Genomic DNA, 21,072 nt, shown 5'->3' with positions numbered 1-21,072 from the left:
GAAATTAGGCATCCCTATTCAAATAGAGGAACAAAGCAAATATATCCATCATTATTACCATTATTAACATTGTATGACAGGACTTAGCAAATTTATTAATGTACACTTCAAAAGCAGTATGTCACTAAATACCAAATGCTTTTTAAAAGTCTGAATCTTCCTTGAACCCACAAATCTGCTGAATTTCTCCTGGGAAAATAAGCATGTAAATGTATTTAAAAAGATTATTTGAAGCTAGGTTTATAATAGTGAAAAACTGGAACAATCTGAATTCCCAACATTAAATTAAGTATCTGTAGACCAAAATAAAATACCATGTAGTCATTGGAAACCACTGTAAATACCGATCTGGGAATATTAATCTGGAAAGATGTTTGTGATATATTAAGCTAGAACATAAAGGAGCCTATGTAGAATTGTGCTAGTTTATTTTTTTTAATAGGTATTTAAGTGAATGTAATGTATCAGTGCATTTTTTATTTTATTTATTTATTTATTTAGAGAGCGCATGTGTGGGGAGGAGGAGCAGAGGGGGAGGGAGAAGCAGGCTCCTGCTGAACAGGAAGCCCAACATGGGGCTCAATCCCAGGACCCTGAGATCATGACCTGAGCCTAGGGCAGATGCTTAACTGACTGAGCCACCTAGGCACCCCTCATTATCATGCTCTTTAAAAGAGCTGCCCCATTTCAGGGCACTGAATCCATGTTCCAGAAAGGGAAAAAGAGGAAATTGCAGAAGGTGCTATTGGCCTTTCTAGAAGCAACTTCCACTGATAAGTTATTGACAGAACTCCTATCACTTTGTCATTACTAGCTGGAAAGTGTCTTTTTATTAGTTGTACACACGGTCCTTTTGAAAATCTTTGCAGTCCTGTTAGTAAGGGAAAGCAGAGAATAAATATTAGATTGGAAACTAGCAAAACTCTGCAGTACAGTTCACACACACACACACACACACACACACTTTAATCAGGGAAATAAATGGAAAATCAAATAGATTTGAATGCCGTGTTTCTGAATAAGAAGTATAAATAATATGGAAAGCTTATCTGAATAAGAAATGATATGGAAACTTGGTTTTTCAAATAGATTTCATACAATTCATATGAAAAATAGACCATACAGGATCATTCTAATCAAGAAAAACAAATGAGGGGCACCTGGGTGGCTCAGAGGGTTAAGCATCTGCCTTAGGCTCGGGTCATGATCTCAGGGTCCTGGGATCGAGCCCCGCATCTGGTGCTCTGCTCAGCAGGGAGCCTGCTTCCCTCTCTCTCTGCCTGCCTCTCTGCCTACTTGTGATCTCTGTCTGTCAAATAAATAAATAAAATCTTAAAAAAAAAAAAAAAAAGAAAAACAAATGAAAGAAGACTAATAATGAAAGACACAGGGCAATAATCAGAAAGCACCTAAGTAACATAAAACAAAAGGGAAAAGGAAACAATTGATAAAATTTATGAGATTAATCTAACTTTGATTTACAATGCCAACTGTACACTTAGATTAATTCCAGGTGGAGTTTAAAGGTTAAATATTTTTTTAAACATAAAAATTTAGTAGGAAATGGAAAGGGAATCATAACTTAAGTAATGATGAAACATTAAAAAAGTTCATAAAAGGAGGCAGGCGCCTGGCTGCCTCAGTCGGTAGAAGATGCAACTCTGGATCTCAGGGTTGTGATTTGCAGCCCCACATTGGATATAGAGAGCACTGAAATAAATAAAAGCTTTAAAAAGTTTATAAAAGAAAGTGACCTTTGGGGCACCTCGGTGGCTCAGTGAGTTAAAGCTTCTGCCTTCAGCTCAGGTCATGATCCCAGGGTCCTGGGATCGAGCCCCGCATTGGGCTCTCTGCTCAGCAGGGAGCCTGCTTCCCTCTCTCTCTCTGCCTGCCTTTCTGCCTACTTGTGATCTCTTCTGTCAAATAAATAGATAAAGATTTTTTTTTAAAAAGTGACCTTTGCATAATAGAAAGTTTTAAAAATAAAGGTTTAAAAAGGAGTAAATGTTTCTCAAACATAAAGAGGTTATTCAGATAGCTAAGGATGATGCCAAGAGTACAGTGAATAAATAAGCAACAGACACGAACCACTTGCACACAAGTGGGAGATAGAAAAGCAAACTTAGAAAAGTGTTAGATTGCCCAGAAGTAGTAATTAAGGAAATCCAGGTTAAAATTTAATGTGAAATACCTTTTAGTTATAAAAGTTGCAGAATTTTAATGGGAAAGATTTATGAGGGGAAGACTAAGGAAATAGTTATATTCATGGTTCCTACTATCATTATAAACAAGTTTTTTAAGGGTTAGTCTGTTAATAAGGATGGGAATCTCAAAACTAGGAACTCTTTCCCAAGAATTTTTTTTAAGCAGAAGCTTTTTTTTATGGTAGAACGTATAGTAGCTTTCAATAATGGAAACCCTAAGTAGCTTAAACCTCCTTCAATTCAGAAATGATTAAGTAAGTGTATTATGGTATTTCAGTTATTGTGAAATTGTATGTAATTATTAAAAATGGTAAATGTGTCAAAAGACAAATGGGAAATTAGGGAAAAATAAATGAAACTCAACACACGCAAAGCATTATCTGCCTAAATAACAGAGAGTTCAACTAAAAAATTATTCTTTTTAAATAATGAAATGCCAATTATAATTTCTACTGCTTGTAACTTGGTACGACACCGTATATTATGTATATTAATATTAGTAATACATTTTCCCTTTGACCTAGTTGTCCCCCTTCAAAGGATTTATCTTACCTGTGTGCTTGGCACACGTACATAATTTGTACATAATGAACATATGAGGACATTTGTGGCAGTATTCATAATAGCAAAAGATTGGAAACAACCCAGCTGCCCATTAATAGAAGATTGGTTGAATAAATTTTTGTATATCCATACAGTGGTGTAGTGTGCAATTGTAACATAAAAAAAGGAGTTCTCTGAGTACTTATCAGGAAAGTTTTCCCAGATATATTAAGTTTAAAAAAAAAAACTAAGTACAGTATAGTGTGTTAGTTTTTGTGTAAAAGAAAGGACTGGGGAGTTAGAATACATATTCATACTTGCTTCTATTTGCAAAAAAGAAACTCTGAAAGAATATGTCAGGGATTGGCAATTTTTTTTTTTTTAAGATTTTATTCATTTATTTGACACAGAGAGAGAGAGATCATAAGTAGGCAGAGCAGCAGGCAGAGAGATGGAGGGAAGCAAGCTCCCTGCCGAACAGAGAGCCCAACACTCTCTGGATCCCAGGACCTTGAGATCATGCCCTGAGCCGAAGGCAGATGCTTAACCCACTGAGCCACCCAGGCGCCCCTGGCATACCCTTTTTTTGAAAGGGCCAGAGAGTAAATATTTTCAACTTTGCTGGACATAGAGTCAATTGTGACTTCTCAACCCTGCTGTTTCAGGAAAGCAGCCATAGACGATACAAAAATAAACAAGTAGGGCTGTGTTCAATAAAACTTTATTTACAAAAACAAGTGGCAAGTGCCATGCTGAACCATGCTCTAAATTAATAGTCAGTTGCCTTGTGGAGAAGGGAAAATTTATTAGGAATTTGATGGATAGGAGTGAAAGGTGAGAAAAAGATCTCACTTTATATAAATTTTTTCATTATTGAACCAAGTAAATAGATTATCTATTTTAAAATGCTAAATATAATGACTGGGAAAGTTTTATGAAATATGTAAAAAGAGAATATAAAAGTGTATCGATAAGTTATTGTTATAGCTCTGTATAAGGTATATACACTGGCAATACAGTAGACAGAAACCAAGAAATAAAGGGTAGATGGGCAGATGTTGTGGTTTAGAGGTAGGTGACTTAACCATAAATGTAACACTTCTATAATAAAAATGTAAAAATGTAAGAAAATAAAAAAAAAAAATTTTTTAAAGAATAAAAATGTCAGGAGTGCCTGGGTGGTGCAGTCAGTTGAGTGTCCAACTCTTGGTTTTAGCTTGGGTCGTGATCTCAGGGTTGTGAGATCAAGCCCCTAGTTAGGCTCTGCGTGGAGTCTGCTTGAGTTTCTACCCACCCCCACCCCCCAGCTCTCACTCTCTCTCAAATAAATAAATCTTAAGGGAAAAGAATAAAAATGTGACTTTACGAGCACCCGGCTGGCTCAGTCAGTAGAGCATGCTACTCTTGATCTTGGGGTCATGGGTTTAAGCCTCATGTTGGGGATAGAATTTACTTAAAAAATGAAATGAAATTAAAAAATATATATGTGACATGATTGAAAAATCATTATGGAAGAGAAATCTAAGTATAAATGAAAAGTTAACTGTCTTCAGAATTTTTATTTGTTTTGTAAAATTTGATAAGAACTGTCTTTTTACAGTTACTCATATTTGTAATTATTCTTTGCAAGGTCTTAATTACAGAACATGGTGACCTGGGTAATAGCAGATTTTTAGATCCAAGAAACAAAATTTCCTTTAAGTTTGATCACTTACGGAAAGAAGCAAGTGACCCCCAGCCAGAGGACGTAGATGGAGGTCTGAAGTCTTGGAGAGAATCCTGTGACAGTGCTTTAAGGGCCTATGTGAAAGATCATTATTCCAACGGCTTCTGTACTGTTAAGTATCTGCCTGCTTAATATTAAAGAATGTTTTATTTCTTACATTTATCTTATCCTTTGGGGGCTTTGGCCAGCCAAACATCAACTTCTTTCTTCTTAGGGTCTCATCTGTATTTTATTCCCTAATTCATTTTTGAAAGAGTTTGTATAAATGGAAAATTTTATATGGAAAATTCTTTTTAAAAATCCCAGTACATTAAAATTTTAAATTTCATTGTATGCTATTTCACCTTTGTCTTATTTATTCATCAGAAATTTCCTTATACCCATAAAAAAAAAAGTTGTTAACATCTTTAGGCATGGGAGAAAAGTATATTAAGATTGTCAAAGCAGCTATTGCCATATTTATGACTTTTTGGTATAGGCATTTTTATAGGAAGCTACTTCTTTCATACTTTAGATGCTTTCATTAGATTGTCAGAACTGTTTGCACTACTTTTTAATCAAATAATTTGATTTTTTTAACTACCTCTTGATATTAAAAAAAACGATAAATTTGACTCTATCATAATTTTTCCTTTGTAAATTGCAGATATGATTAAGAAAAACTTATCTGTTAGAATATTTTCAGTATGTAATGATGATGAGTTAAATGTCAATAATAGAATATTGTTTAAGAGCCCTTAGCTTGAAACCATACTAACTGGTTTGATTTCTTGTCTTGCCACTTAGTTAGCTATGTGACCTTGGGCAAATCGGTTAACATATCTGTGCCTTTTCACTAAAAAAATGGAAATAATAGTTCTTATTACCTCACAAGATTGTTATGAGAACTGAATGAGCTAATAAGGCATATAAAATGCTTGAAAATGGCACAAAGAAAGCTCTCCCTAAATGTTGGATATTGTTGCTATTACATGTTTTATGTTTGTTTTTTTATTTTTTAAATAATGGAGAAAACCCATTATGGTGGATAAATGCAGTTCTGTTTTGCAACCCAGTATTGCAAAGGAAGACACAACACAGCCTCTTTTAGAAATTGACTTTGCAATCCTAAATGTATTTTCTACTTAACATTTGTTACCTATTTAAAATTTGGCATTACCTATTCTTACTTTGGAGCTTTTACACCAAGTAACCCTACTGTGTCCTTTTCTTACCTTTTCTCACTTGTCTTAGCTAACAAATGAGCTACAGAAAGCCATGGAATTGTTCTAAGAGTGTCTACTGTACCCAAGTGTTTTATGTCCTCAGAGCTGTCCTGCTTAGTAATTCTTAATGTCATGTCAATATTTCCTATGATGTTTTCTATATAGTGTTTTCCAAACCATTCCCATTGTCCTTAGGCATCTGTCTTATCCCCCACATTTTGGTAAGACTGACTTGAAATCCTTTTCTCTTCTTTACACACTCTGCAGTTTTCCCCCTTCCACTGTACTTAATCTTAGGAAGAAGGATCCTTATTCTTGATTTTATGTTCTCCTATCTGATATATCTCTTTTTACCTAGAAATATTTTTATTTCTCTACCCTTAAGGAGAGCACACTTTTCCTCAGTCATAATAATTGCTTTTCTTTTCTTTTCTTTTCTTTTCTTTTTTTTTTAGTTGTAATAATTTCTGTAAGTTACTTCTCTTTCTCCCTCCCCGTCCTCCTCCCTCTCCTTCACTTCTTCCCTTACCTCTCTCTGCTACATAAGCGCACCTGGGAGCATTCTGCTCCTACTAGTTCCACTTCTTCATTACCTATCTACTTCTGGACCCTGTGAATCTTGGCTTCAGTCTTTACAGAAACCTCTGAGGTTATTGACGGTTCCTGAATTGCCTGACTCAGTATCCTTTTCTTCATCCTTGACTTCCATATGGTATTTCACACCGAGACCAACCAGCTACTTCCAGAAATTCTCTTTAGCTTAGACTGCTCTGTCAGCACCCTCTACTCATTCTAAGTCTGTCTCTACTTCTTTTCTTCTCCCCTATCTCTGTAAATGTAGGCATTCCCCATTGCTGTATTTCTCTCTCTTGAAAACTCATAGTTATTCAATATAGGGAAGTTAAACGTGAAAACATTTTGTGGACTGTAAGCACTATATGTTTTTTTTTACTTTTCCTTCCTATTGCATTTCTGTTCACCTCTTCCACATTAAGGAAGAGTTGGGGTTTCTAACCACTAGCTGAATTTCCCAGTTTGTTAATGACACTACCATCTTTCTGGTCATCTCAGCATGAGATGGCTTTGGCTCTTTCTCCTTTTTTGCTCTTCACTTGCAATATATTGCTAGGCTTGATTATGCTTCTGTATCCTGATATCAACTGATACTACCCTGCCTTATTGCCTAGATTAATGCTTTGGCCTCCTAACCAACTTAAGCTTTTCCTCCATTTTATCCCATATACTAATATTAATTATTCTTCCAAAACAATAGTTCTGGTTTTGTTATTTTGGTGTCTTTCCATTGCCTGTAGAATAATGTCCAGACTTTTTACATCTATGACTACGGGACTTTAATTTTCTATTCTGGATTATCACCATTTGTCGACTTCACACACAACTCTCTAACCTGAAAGAACTAATTGTCATTTCTCTGAATAAGCCCCCAGTTTTCTGTCTGAACAGTTTATTCATCTTTCTTCTCAGTCTCTGCTTATGAGTATCTCATCTGTCTTATAAGGCCCAGCCTAAGTGGCACCTCCCCTATAGCCCTAGTCAGGAGTGGTTTTTTCCCCTCAATTTGAGGGGACATTAATTCTTCATTCATTGTATCACTGTCTCTTGTGGAACTAAACATGTTCTTTTCTGTGTTCACATGCCATGAAGTCTTATGAGTTGTATGTTTATCCTGTCTGATCTTTTTGTCTCCCCCAAGGATTTAGTATGCTGCTTTTTGTACAGTATTTGTCACTTAGATTAAGTATGTTTTCGGAGTCTAACCTTTTTTTTTTTTAACAATAGGTTTATGCTAAAACTATAGATGGCCAACAGACCATTATTGCATGTATTGAAAGCCACCAGTTTCAGCCTAAAAACTTCTGGTAAGAAAGTAGATGTACTCTTTTATTTTTATTTAACTTATATTGGGAAGGAACCAAACCAGCTGTTAATTGAAAGTTGTTTCTTAATCTAAATAGTTTGGGATAAGTTATTTGACTGAGAGACTGCGGTTACCGTCTGTAAAATGAGGGATTTAGATGTGGACATTTAGCTTCTTTTAAACTCTGAGATTTTATAATCTTTTTAAAAAGGGCTCTTAATATCAAGTGAGAAAAAGTGGTTGATTAATAAAGTGCCTAGTTGAAAATCTGAGTTTTATTTGGGTTTGGTTAATAATATTCAAGCTAATTATAAAGTTCAGCAGCCCATCTATCTGTGTATGGAAGAGACTTCCATGAACAGTATAGGCATGTTTTCTATTCCAAGATTGAAAAATTAAAAATGAAAGTCAAAATAATTTAGAAAAGGTTTATGTTTAGGGACTTGGATACAGACTTATATTTGAGTAGATAGAGCCTTAGATATGTCAAACTGGAAATGACCCCCCACACCCCACTTTCCCAAATTCTTTGCCTCAGTGGCAAATCACCTCTTTCTCGGGCTTACTGCTAACTCTGCAGTCGTGTGTGTGTTTTAATAGGAATGGTCGTTGGAGATCAGAGTGGAAGTTCACCATCACACCACCTACAGCCCAGGTGGTTGGAGTCCTTAAGATTCAGGTGAGACCCCCACATGTTAATAGGCCATGTTGAAGTTGAAAACAAACATGGAAGTTGGTATTTGAAATAAGAAATGACTATATATAGTAAGATGCAAAGGAATATGGATGGTAGTAAATAGAAATAGGAGCCTCCTTTGTGGGGAAGTAGTTAAAAAGCTCTTCTGGATTGATAACGGATAGTCATGTGGTATGTACTGCTTGCTTATTATTTTTCTCTTCCAAAGATAACCTAAGGTTTTTCCAGGAATTATCAAATAGCAGTTCTAGGGGGACCTGTGTGGTTCAGTCAGTTAAGCATCCAACTCCTGATTTCAGCTCAGGTCTTGATCTCAGGATCATGAGTTCAAGCCCTGCATTGGGCTCCACACTGGGAATGGAGCCTACTTAAATAATAATAATAATTTTTTAAAATAGCAGCTCTAAAAAAAAAAGAAAACAATTATTAAGTGACTAAGTAGCAGCCACTCTAACTTACTTAGGGTCTCTTTGTATATTACCTCATTTAAGCATGTACATAGACATAAAACGTAACTCTTAGCTCTGAAAAAAAGCTACCTGAATGGGATTTTTATTTTGTTTTTTACAGTAATAACAGAAGGTTTTTAAATCAAGTAAGTGACACAGGAACTAGAGAAAATTGCCAAGTGTCATCATGTATGGAATATAAGTAACCAAGCTGAGTAGATTTCTAACGCTTATTTCAGAACAGATAGGCAGGTGAATAAGGAACTGGTTAATTCATTGGATGCCTATCTGGGTCAAAAAGTCTTCTGGTATCCTAGCAGAGATTTGACTTTCAAATTGAGGGTGATTTAATTCTTAAGCCCAACTAACTCTCAGGTCAGATTAAAAGTTACTGATAACAGAAAGTCAGTACCTAATCGTACCTTTATTATATTGTGTTCAGTCTTGCTTTTATAATAATTAGCAAGAGCTGCCTTTTTAAAGGGTATAATTTAATCAGATATCTGTACCCACTATTTTCAGGATAGCTCCCTGCTACAAGTAACAGCAACTTTCTTCCTGGGAACTTTTCCTAGCCACAGAAGCATGCCCAACTCCGATTAGGCAAGCTGGAAATGTTAATTTCACAGCTCTGGAGCCGCCCATAGTGCCATACAAGAGTTGGTAGATAAATAAATATGCCGGCTTCCTCACCTCAGGTGGGACAACTCTGAAGCATGTTCTACTTAGTCTTCTAGAGACCAGGGCCCATAGCTGAACATACTGTTCATTAATGCGCCCATAACACTCCTTCCCTTCTGTGTCTCAATACCTCAGTCCTTACTAGTCCTTCCTGAGGTTACCTCCCAAATAAATTACTTCCTCTCAAATCTTTGTCTTGGGGTTTGCTTCTGGGGGAGCCCAACCTAAGAAAACACACATACTATTTTGTTACTCTTTTTAACTGTTGATATGAGTAGCCTAATGCTTTAGGTCTCCTATAACTATGATATTAGCACTAAGCTAGTAGCTTACTATAAATTTATGTAACTTTATTTTCTTCTAGAAGGAAATGATTGCTTGTGTTTCAGCTTTGCCTTTGAAAACTTATAAATTAAGAGTACATTATCATAAAGAATGATAGTTTCTGATAAGGCTTAAAATAGGGGCTAGTACCCAGACCTCATTTATACCTTTTAACCAGATTGGCTCATCACACCTTGAGGAAAAACTTGCTTCATATACATATCTTAAAAATCAGAGTGAGAATTACTTGGAAAAGTCACTAAGATATTTAGCTCTTTGGTTATTCTGTAGGCCAAGGGGTAGTTCTGGGAAGTCTTGGTTTCTGACCAATTTATGTTGATGATGGTCATGTTGAAATTTTTATTAGAAAATGAGACCTAGAAAGGTTTTACTGCTTTTGGCAACTTTGAAGCTGGGGAGATCCTGGCCAAGGATCTTATTGAGAATATCTGATGTCATTGTCCTCCCAACCCTTGGACTCCTCCCCCTAAGCATCTCAATAAAATGGTTTGTTCCCTTACCTGCCCAAAAAAGAAAGTTTGTTTTACAGTAGAGTTTGGGGTGCCCAGGTGGTTCTTGATCTCAGAGTTGTAAGTTCAAGCACCGTGCTGGATATAGAGATTATTTAAAAATAAAATCTTTTTTAAAAAATTTTTTAAAAAAAACAAAAACCCTCAGAGTTTAAGCTTAATTTATCATTGGTGTATTAGATAATGACATCAATATTTTTAGAATTTTCAACTGAGTTTATAAACAGCAAGACTTAGTGGCCTTAGTCTATATTCCTATGCACGTCCTAGTTGTTAAGACACATGTTAGAAGTTCAAACCTGTTGCATGGTCCTTGTTCTTGGACAAAAAAAGATTGCCCTGCATAGTTCTTTCTTTCAGATGGTTCTTAGACACCTATCTCAAATATGTAAGTCCTTGTTTCTTCTCTGGACAGAGCTTCATTTTTTAAATATACCTTGTCCTATTTGTATTCACTCCTCTTCTTAGTGTTCTTTTCAGTCTCTGGACTCTTAGTTAAAAAATGATTAAAGAAAACTAGTGTTTGGGTGTGATCCACCTGTATCTTGAACTTCCATGTCCTTGTAACATAGGCGGGCCAGATCTGAGGACCCAGAGGGGGCCCACAGGACCAGCCAGGAGGGTCGTTGGCTTGGCATAGGATAGAAATGAAACTCAAGCCAGGAGGAAGTGAGAGCAGACTTTATTGAATAGTGTAAGTGATAGAGTATGGCAGATAGAACGACTGGCAGACTCAGAAAAGGAAAAGCGAAGCTCCCCATCACTTGGAATTAGGGATTTAGACTGGTAAGGGATCCAGGGTACATGTTCCTTCAGGAATTCAGGTTCCAATCAAAGGTGAGTGCCAGGTGAACAATAGGTATATTCCATAAATCACCAAAGATAGGGTATATTAATGCCAGTGTCAACCAAGGTTTGTTTGAAGCTAATGTCCCAGAACATGCTTGGGATCCAGTTCTTCTAAGATGTTATCAGGTGTTTGAGGGCCTGGGATGAAACTTAGAAAATGATTAACTTTCTTGTGTCCGCATGGAGTGGGAACATAGCTTCTTTGGTTTACTCACATGCAAGTATGAAGAACATGAGTAAATAGGACAGCCGAGAAACAGCAGAAATAGGGCCTTTCTAGAATGGACTCCATTCAGCTCCCTATATCACTTGTGTGTTGGAATTTTAACCCTTACATGTCATCCTTCCTTAGCACAGTCTTTTTTGCCTAGATCTTTTCTGTTCTGATTCTTGCATGTAGGTATTAACAGGCATTTATCAACTCCTTGCTTTTCCAGTGTATTCTTAAATCGTCTTTTTCTCTTTAAACCCCTTTAGAAAGCCAAAAGATAAAATTTAAAGTCTGCTTTGTCTTGCCTATCTGGACAGAGTGAGCTGGGTTTTTTTCTCCCCTTCAACAAGGCCCTGTAGTGGATTCATATTGCCTAGGGAAGTCCTTTTGTTGCTAATAGGATCTTGATTTCTGTCTAGATGAAGTCTTGGGTATTTTAATTCCCTTCTGATGATATCTTAGAAGAGTTAAGTCCCTAATGAGACATGTTACTTCTATCTGAATCAGGGAATTCCCAGTTTTTTGACAAAACTCAACAGTGGGAGGTATTACGCATGTTGAACATGGTTTTAGTTCTGGAATTTGACCTAATTCATTGTCTAGCTCCTCTTCTTATTCAGTATGTGAACATGGATAAGTTATTAAGCTGCCTCAAGCCTGAGTTTCCTTAACTGTAAAATAGGAATAATAAGGGTGCCTGGGTGGCTCAGTCAGTTAAGTGTCTGCCGTCTGCTCAGGTCAAGATCCCACAGTCCTGGGATCAAGCCTGGTGTCAGGCTCCTTGCTCAGCAAGAAGCCTGCCTGTCCCTTCCCCTCTGCCTTCCATGCCCCCGCCCCACCTTGTGTTCTCTCTCTGTCAAATAAATAAAACCTTTAAAACAAAATAGGTATAACAGTGGTCCCCATTTCAGAGTTTTGCAAACATTGAATGAGATAAGTAATAACTAAAATGTTTGGCATAGTGTTTGGGGTTTTTTTTAAGATTTTATTTATTCATTTATCAGAGAGAGAGAGCACAGAAGCAGGGGGAGCAGCAGGCAGAGGGAGAAGCAGACTTCCTGCCGAGCAAGGAGCCCAATGCAGGACTCGATCCCAGGACCCTTGGGATCATGACCTGAGATGAAGGCAGATGCTTAACCGACAGAGCCACCCAGGAGTCCCTGGCATAGTGTTTAACATATAGTAAGGACTCAAATAATAGATATAGTATTACAGGTATAGTTCTTCTTTTTTTCTGCTTTGTCTCTGCAAACATTCCTTTTTGTCCAGATGTCTCCTGGTAGCTTGAACTAGATGAAGGAAACAAACAGTACCTAGACTACTATTCTAGCATTATGCCCCAGTTTCAGCTCTCTCCACTTAATTTCCTTCATAGCACAAGTATAATCTTTCAAAAACATTCCCTTTCCCTGAGTCCTGTCACCTTTAATAGGATAAAGTCTGGATTCTTAACATGGTTTATAAGGCAGTTTGCTTTTCACAGTCTGTCTCCTGCTTGCCTCAGAGCACTATCTCCTGCCACACTCCCCTCCACACATACTCATCTGCTGTGAGTTCTTTATTCTTCCCTAAACTAAACCATTCTCTTGTCCTTTTTCTATCCCCTTGCTAGATGTTGTTCTCTACTTGTCCATTTAGGTGACAGCTCCTATTTGCAAGACCCTGTTCAAATGCACATAACAAAAGGATACTCTCATCCTATTTTATATGACCAGATTGAAGCCATGTTAAGGTGTTTGAACCTATCTTGTAAGTTGCCAAAGCTTCTGACACGTTTTTGGTTAATCTGGCTCTTATGTACGCCTCCTTCTTGCTACTTGGTCTAATACTTAGAGCACCCCACTTTACCATACATCCTTAGAACTGCTTTTGCCTTGCTTTTGTAGTCTAATTTACTAGTAGCCTATTTGCTTTTTCAGTTTGTCTTTAACTGTCAGTTCAGTTTTTCCTGCACTTGGTCAGATGTACTTACCAATATTGATGATTCTATATGTGGAGAGATATATAAGGGATTAGGATCCATTAAAATTCTTGGGTTTTCACAGAGAGAAACTGTTAGATTTTATTTTAATTATTTTAATACTCTTAAGAGTGGACTCTTATTTAAAGTCTTTGTATTCACAATACTAGCACAGTGCCTGGAATGCAATAAGCACATAATAAATATTTGTTGAACTTAATAATCAGTTTCCCCTACTAAGAGAAAGTGAGAATTCTTAAAAATTGAAAGTGTTCTGTGAATTTTAACCACATTTTAAGTTACAGTTGGTCATATTAATATTTTGTTCAGAGTTGGTGAAGATTGGGGATGGCTTTAAAAAAAAGATTTGGCATGGCTTAAGGCATGGATTTGTACCTTAGCAGTGGGTTTCCATATGAACTACACATAAACTTGCTCAACCATTGTCTCAACAGGTTCACTATTATGAAGATGGCAATGTTCAGTTGGTTAGTCATAAAGATGTACAGGATTCAGTAACGGTCTCGGTGAGTGTGGAATATTTAATATCTGTCTCACTTGTGCCTTATTTTTCTGTAAAAAGTTGATTTTTTTACAGAAAAATAGTACTGATTCTGCCACTAGAAATTCAGTTTGTTTTCAGTGCTTTGATTTTGGCAGCTTATAAAAGTATGCAGTCAACCCGATATATTAGTTCACAGTCTTTGACTAAATATATAAGTAATTATGTAAATACCATAATGTAACATAACATGATATAACAACAGATAGGATAATGGCTTTAGAGAATCCAAACTTCTTTCTTTCTTTCTCAATAGTGAGATTTGCTCAAGGACAGCAGTATCTTCCAATCAAAAAATCCTATAGGGCTACATTCGTATCACTAGAGAAGCTGAACATTTTTAGGACTATTCAATTAAAAAGTATTGCATTCTGGGGTGCCTGGGTGGCTCAGTGGGTTAAAGCCTCTGCCTTCAGCTCAGGTCATGATCCCACTATCTTGGGATCGAGCCCTGCATTGGGCTCTCTGCTCGGCGGGGAGCCTGCTTCCCTTCCTATCTCTCTGCCTGCCTCTCTGCCTACTTGTGATCTCTGTCTGTCAAATAAATAAATAAAATCTAAAAAAAAAAAAAAAAAAAAAAAAAAAGTATTACGTTCTGTACCTGTAAAGAAGGGACATAATTTTTTTGCATTCTCAGTACTTCTTTATATTCTAGAAGTTATTGAGCACCTTCAAAAAGCTTTTGTTTAGGGTGCCTGGCTGGCTCAGATGGTGGAGCATGCAACTCCTGATCTCAGGGATGTGATTGAACCCACAATGTGGGGCTTGAACGCCCCACATTGAGTATAGAGCTTAATTTAAAAAAAAAAAATCTTAAAAAAATTAAGGACATCTCGGTGGTTCAGTGGGTAAAATGTCTGACTTCTGTCAGGTCATGATCCCGGGGTCCTGGGATCAAGCCCTGCATCTATCTATCTATCTATCTATCTATCTCTGCCAGATAAATAAATAATTAAAATCTATAAACAAGTAAATAAATAAAAATTTTTAAAAAATTAAAGGGGGCACCTGGGTGGCTCAGTGGGCTAAAGCCTCTGCCTTCGGCTCAGGTCATGCAGGGTCCTGGGATCAAGTCCTGCATTGGGCTCTCTGCTCAGTGGGGAGCCTGCTTCCCTCCCTGCCCCCCCGCCTGGCTCCCTGCCTACTTGTGGTCTCTGTCTGTCAAATAAATACATATAAATTTTTTAAAAAAAGAAAAGAAAAGAAAAAAAAATTAAAGGGATTCCTGGGTGGCTCAGTTGGTTAAGCAACCAACTCTTGATTTTGGCTCAGGTCGTGATCTCAGGGTTGTGAGATCCAGCCCCACACTGGGTTCTGCACACAGCAGAGTGTCTACTTGAGATTCTCTGCCCCTCTCCCCACCACCAGGTGCTCTCTCGCTCACTCACTCACACTCTCAAATAAATCTTTACAAAATAAATAAAATATTTTTAAAATTTAATAATAATAATAATAATTTAAAAATTAAAAGGAGGGGCGCCTGGGTGGCTCAGTGGTTTAAGCCGCTGCCTTTGGCTCAGGTCATGATCTCAGGGTCCTGGGATCAGGTCCCACATCGGGCTCTCTGCTCAGCAGGGAGCCTGCTTCCCTCTCTCTCTGCCTGCCTCTCCATCTACTTGTGATTTCTCTCTGTCAAATAAATAAATAAAATCTTTAAAAAAAATTTTTTTAAAGGAAAAACAAAAAAACCAAATGGCTTTTATGTATGTTTTATCTGTCAGTATATACCTTATTAGAAATTAAAACTCAGTAATGTTAAATATTTATTAATTTAAAAATACGGTAACAGGGACACCTGGGTGGCTCAGTCGGTTAAGTGTCTGCCTTTGGCTCAAGTCATAATCCAAGGGTCCTGGAATCGAGTCCCACATCAGGCTCCTTGCTCCGTGGGGAACCTGCTTCTCCCTCTACCTGCTTATCTTCCTGCTTGTGCGCACGTGTTCTCTCTCTCTATGACAGATAAATAAAATCGGAGCGCCTGGGTGGCTCGGTGGGTTAAGCCTCTGCCTTCAGCTCGGGTCATGGTCTCAGGGTCCTGGGATCAAGCCCCACATCGGGCTCTCTGCTCAGCAGGGAGCCTGCTTCACCCTCTGTCTCTGGCTGCTTGTGATCTCTCTCTCTGTCAAATAAATAAATAAAATCTTTAAAAAATAAAATACGTCTTTAAAAAATTACAATTAGAAACCCATTACTTGTTAACCTAAATAACATTTTCATGAAAAACAACTATGTTTTCACAAAAACAATATAGTACAAAGAATGGCATTGATTTACTTTTTTACGAATTGTATAGTGTCTGACTTAATAAAAGACAACTGGATTCTCATATGTGCCCACACATTCCAGTAGCTACCAGAGTGATGAAGCCATCACACATTATGCACCTTCTGGGACCTGCATTATGCACATTTGAGAAGGGTAGTGGAAAATCAAATGACTTAGAGTTGTGTGAAAACAAAACATGGTTTTGACTATTTGAAAGAATCTGGAGAATGCTGCTCTAGGCAGAAAATCGTACCTTTTACCTTTAATTCTGTTCTACTTAATGATGAAAGGAAGAGAGAGAATGAAAAATGAACCAAAGTGAAAAGGCCACGTTAATATGTTCCTGAATCATGTAAAGCAAAATGTGGTTGGTTGGTTTAGTACCATAAGTAGCCAATAGAGGAGTGTGAGTTTAACATATATGGCTGACATTGGTGAGGGCATTGTTTATATCATCTTAAACCAGAGATATTTTCAAGGCATAAAAATTTTAAGACATCGTGATGATGTCTTTTAGGTATACTGTGGTAGATTGGAAAAAGCATGGGGTCTTATGGTGAAGACATGGATTCAGACCCTGTCTTTATCTTTCAAGAGCTGTATAATTTTGGTCTAGTCACTTACAAGGATTCTGTCTTCTCATCTACAAAATAGAAGTGATGCTAATAACAGATCTACTTCACAGGGTTGTTGTGAGAATCAAAGAAGGTAGCATGCATGGGAGCACTTGACAAACTATAAATTGTTCTACAAATCTTAAGATTTCTTTAAAAGGTCTTTTCAATATGTTTTTATAGACTGCTTATACTTTAAGAAAAATTCCTATTTCCCCTCTTCCTCCATTAGAATGAAGTCCAAACTGCCAAGGAGTTTATTAAAATCATAGAGCATGCAGAAAATGAGTATCAGGTAAGATTTGGAACTGATTTTTCTAGATTTTTAGTACCTTATTATTTTGCTGCTAACACATTTTGTTAGGCTTCTCTTTGTCCTTTAAACATAAATATTGGTGGTGTTTAGTGTTAGTAAATGTGGAGACTGCAGACATTGTACTTATAGTCAAGGTTTCAACATTGGAACGGATTATAGCCCTAGTTTTAGAAATAATATAAGTGGGCTTCTTAACTCACTTCGGAGATGGGAGAGGAGCTTATTAGGACTATTACATGCTGTCTGTCCTTTTTAGAAGACTCAAGCATGTCCTTTGACTACAGAATTACTTTCCTAGTCACAACCATCCGTTTTCATTCAAGCAACTTATCTTCAATTATCTATTGCAGACAGCAATTAGTGAAAACTATCAAACAATGTCAGACACCACATTCAAAGCCTTGCGCCGGCAGCTTCCTGTTACCCGCACCAAAATCGACTGGAACAAGATACTCAGCTACAAGATTGGCAAAGAAATGCAGAATGCTTAAAGGCTGAATGTAGGATTCTTCAGTATGTGGAAAGAAAGGATTTAACATGCGGTCATATGATAAATAAGTGATTTATAAACAAGAGTGATATTTTGCTAGGGCTTTCAGAGTTAACAGGTTTTCTAGCCTCATGAAATACTGTTGAACCTATAGCATTGTCTTGATTCTTTTGTGTTCTCTGCCTTGTAATTTTCTGTTTTCACTATATCTACTTGTAAAAAAATTTTTTTTTTTTTTAAATTCTGCCACATTTAATGATGGAGAGAGAGAGAGAGATCTATCCTGGAGTCATTTTACTGTTTAGAAAATTTTCCTAGCCATGAAGTTCTGTTACTGATACAGACAGGTAATATGCTCAGTACTTTTCTACCCCTGTCCTTCAAAGCACTTCTGGTACTTCAGTGGTTTTTACTGATCCACCAATAGCTAAAGAGGCTATGCTACAAACTAGCTGAATGGAAGACACATTCATCCTTCTCCCTCTGACTGCTTTGATCATCATTTATAGCATCTCATAATCATAGTTTTCAAAAGTTTGGATTGGGCTTTTCAGGTCCTTTTGTGGGACAAAGGAAGTTTTCTGGAAATTCCATTATAGTCAGCTTCTCTGGGGAAGTTGTTTTTAAATCCAAAGACTTGAACCACATTCCCTGCACATGAACGTGTTTGCTTTTTTCTCTTCCCTCATTGTCTCCTTCCCATCTAGTACCATTTTAGTTACAGACATCTGCATTTTTAGAAGGGTTTTACCCATTTATTATTTTTTATTATTGTTCAAGAACTGCTGACATACTAGGGATGTAGTCGAGTATAAAACTTGAAAAATGCAGATGTTGAAGGAATAGTAGGTATCTTGTGCTTTAATACTTTGTGGCAGGATTGTACTATGAACAGATGAATCAAACAACTATGTACATCACAAACAAAACTAAAAATGAACCAAAGTGAAAAGGATACGTTCCAGGCAGTATCTTTCTATTGTAACCTGTTATTTAAGGGAATACTAGTGATTTGTTCTAAATGGGATGTAAAACTTGTTCCAAATTACTCTTCCTCAGTCCTGCCTGCCAAGAACTGAAATGTAACTGTGATATAGCAACCCTTCCCAGGTATATTGGCAGGTATATGTGTGATCTCGGAATACACAGGTGACATAGATATGATATGACAACTGGTAATGGTGGATTCATTTACATTGTTTACACTTCTATGACCAGGCCTTAAGGGAAGGTCAGTTTTTAAAAAACCAAGTAGTGTCTTCCTACCTATCTCCAAATAAATGTTAAAAAAGAAGGGTGTTTGTGCTTCAGCTTTGTTTTTGCTCAGTAATACAGTCAAGCAAGTTTGTTTCCAAGTGACCTGTTGAGCTGTGTAAGCATTTTTGTTTATTTCAAATAAAATATATTTGTATTATGTGTCATTCATACTATCCATTCATATCACACTATCCTCTGTATCAGGTAGTTCAATAGAAATATACCTGTTTTGTTCTTAAATTGTCTGAGTCTCTCCTTTGCAGTCCATCTCTTCAGTTTTTGTTCTCAAGGTAAGGTAGAACTGTGTTAGGTCTTATTTGATGAGAATGTTCAGGGTTCTGAAATTGGTTCCTATTACATAGTCAGTGATATCCAAAGACTTGGAAAAAATAGCTTTTTTTTTTTTTTTATTCCCTCCAGTCTGAGCATTGTCTCTATGGATAATACTGATTTCTTCGCCCAGAGGCCACAAATGGTTCCAGGTTTGGATTCTTGGGGCGTTTCTTGTTTTTTGTTTGTTTGTCTTTTAAAAGTAATCTCTACTCCCAGCATGGGCTCAAACTCACAACCCTGAGATTAAGAGTTGCATGCTCTACTGACTGGGCCAGCCAGGCGCCCCAAAGTTTTTGTTTTGTTTTCCATTTCTAGTTATCTCCTCTGTCATTGAGAAAGCAAGGCCCAAGTATGGTTGTAGTCACTAGGCAGGAAGTAGAAATGAAACAATCCCTGTACCTTGAGCTTGGGTGATATTTCACCTTGGCTTAACTCTAAATGCAGCTTTCCTTCCATGCAAATCTGACTTAGCTTCAGACATGAGAAAAAGGCTTTTATCCTGGTTCTTAAGAGAGAACCAGAGGAGTTTCAGTGATTCACATTCCATCTAAGGCCAGTTCAAAATTTCCACCTTTTGGGGGAACATTTGTTGTACAACATTCTGTACTTGTAGTGCAAGCAGACTCAAATGTTCTTGCCTTTAACTTACTAACTCCCATCAGCCTGTCCCCAGCCTATCCCATCCATTTCCCTAGCCCAGACAGACTTTTATAAAAACTCTTAATCTCTTGGCCATCTGAAGCCCTTGGTTACTTGTATAATCGGGAGGAAGTCAGCCCTTCTTGCCAAGTCCTGCAGAGACCTGACTTCCTTAACCTCCTCCAGCAGAATATTTGCTTGAATTGTGTCCATTTTATCGTGCAATGCTGCAATCAGCCTGTGGGATCCTAGGGCAAAGGTTTCTCAGCCAGATGGAAAGCAGTTTTCTGTGAGGCCTCACTCCTCTATTTGGATTTGAAATTACACTGCTGAAAACCATTTGTTTCATTTGAGCCTGGGTGGTTATGCTGCTGTTAGTTGCCTAGTTCCAGGGCCTGTTCTCTTTGATAATCTGGAACTTTGATGCTGGACTCATCTGGGTTCACGACATGCTTGGCAAACCTTGGCACATTTTTCTCCAAACTCACAAAAAGACTGATACATATCTGAATGTCAATTTATAGTTTTATGATTTTATACAGAACTGCAAAGCTGCCTACTGCTTGGAAGAGCAAAGAAAAAGGAGGATTGGTAAAAACAGAACAAAACTGGATGGTCCCATAAGATAAGTTGAGCTAGCTAAAATTCTCCCTTGAACAGAGAATGTATAAAAAGACGGTAGATATTAGCTGAGGATAGAAACCGATCTCACACCTCTTCAAATCCAATGTATCAAAGAGCACTATTAAACATAAGAACGTACTACTGATCCTCCTTATTCACAGTAAGTGTAAGGTTGTTCGAAAACACTGTTTGCAAATACTTAACACTCCTCTTAGGGGAATACGGGGTGATGTTACTGGGAACTTCTGGCCACAACATTTTGGTCAACAGATCAATACATGATCTTGTTTTATATGTGTTTCTATTTAAATCATTTAATATACATTGTTTATTCATTAACATTGAACTCCCAGTCAACAGCACTATACCTCCTGCCTGACAAAGCTTACCTAAAGGGAATTTTCTCTGTAAGACCTATTGCAGCATTGTGCTTAGGAACATGAGACAGCACTGCCCCACTACACAGGCGTGGGGACTATTTTAAGCAGAGAAATCAACGAAAAGGACAAATGCAAAGGCAAGAAATGACACCACAAAATAGACCATGAAAAGGACATTTGTTTATAAAAGGAGCTGAAACAAGAAGGCAGAACATTACCTTGTTCCATTTCAGCTAGGACCACCTATACTGGACAACTTGAATTTGTTTTGCCGCTCTGCATATGTCCACAAATGACTACAAAGGTACCACAAGTACCAATTTGGTGGTTTCGA

The 21,072-nt window shown here is 37.3% G+C and overlaps 1 protein-coding gene across 1 annotated transcript in view; it reads left to right on the top strand.

The window, feature by feature from the left end:
- CAPZA1 (capping actin protein of muscle Z-line subunit alpha 1) overlaps positions 1–18,926 on the top strand; it is a 48,485-nt gene extending 29,559 nt beyond the window's left edge. The window contains exons 5-10 of the mRNA XM_004769782.3: positions 4,378–4,584; positions 7,479–7,558; positions 8,158–8,236; positions 13,714–13,785; positions 16,932–16,994; positions 17,366–18,926. Of these exons, the coding sequence (XP_004769839.1) occupies positions 4,378–4,584; positions 7,479–7,558; positions 8,158–8,236; positions 13,714–13,785; positions 16,932–16,994; positions 17,366–17,506 (642 nt within the window). The 3' untranslated portion in view covers positions 17,507–18,926. The remainder of the gene's footprint in view (positions 1–4,377; positions 4,585–7,478; positions 7,559–8,157; positions 8,237–13,713; positions 13,786–16,931; positions 16,995–17,365) is intronic.
- The last annotated feature ends 2,146 nt before the right edge of the window (positions 18,927–21,072 follow it).

Source organism: Mustela putorius, unplaced genomic scaffold, assembly GCF_011764305.1.
Source record: "Mustela putorius furo isolate JIRA1106 unplaced genomic scaffold, ASM1176430v1.1 tig00000585_pilon_pilon_pilon, whole genome shotgun sequence".
Classification (NCBI taxonomy): domain Eukaryota; kingdom Metazoa; phylum Chordata; class Mammalia; order Carnivora; family Mustelidae; genus Mustela; species Mustela putorius.
Note: the sequence above shows the minus strand (reverse complement) of the source record. Positions and strands in the feature narration are given on the sequence as shown.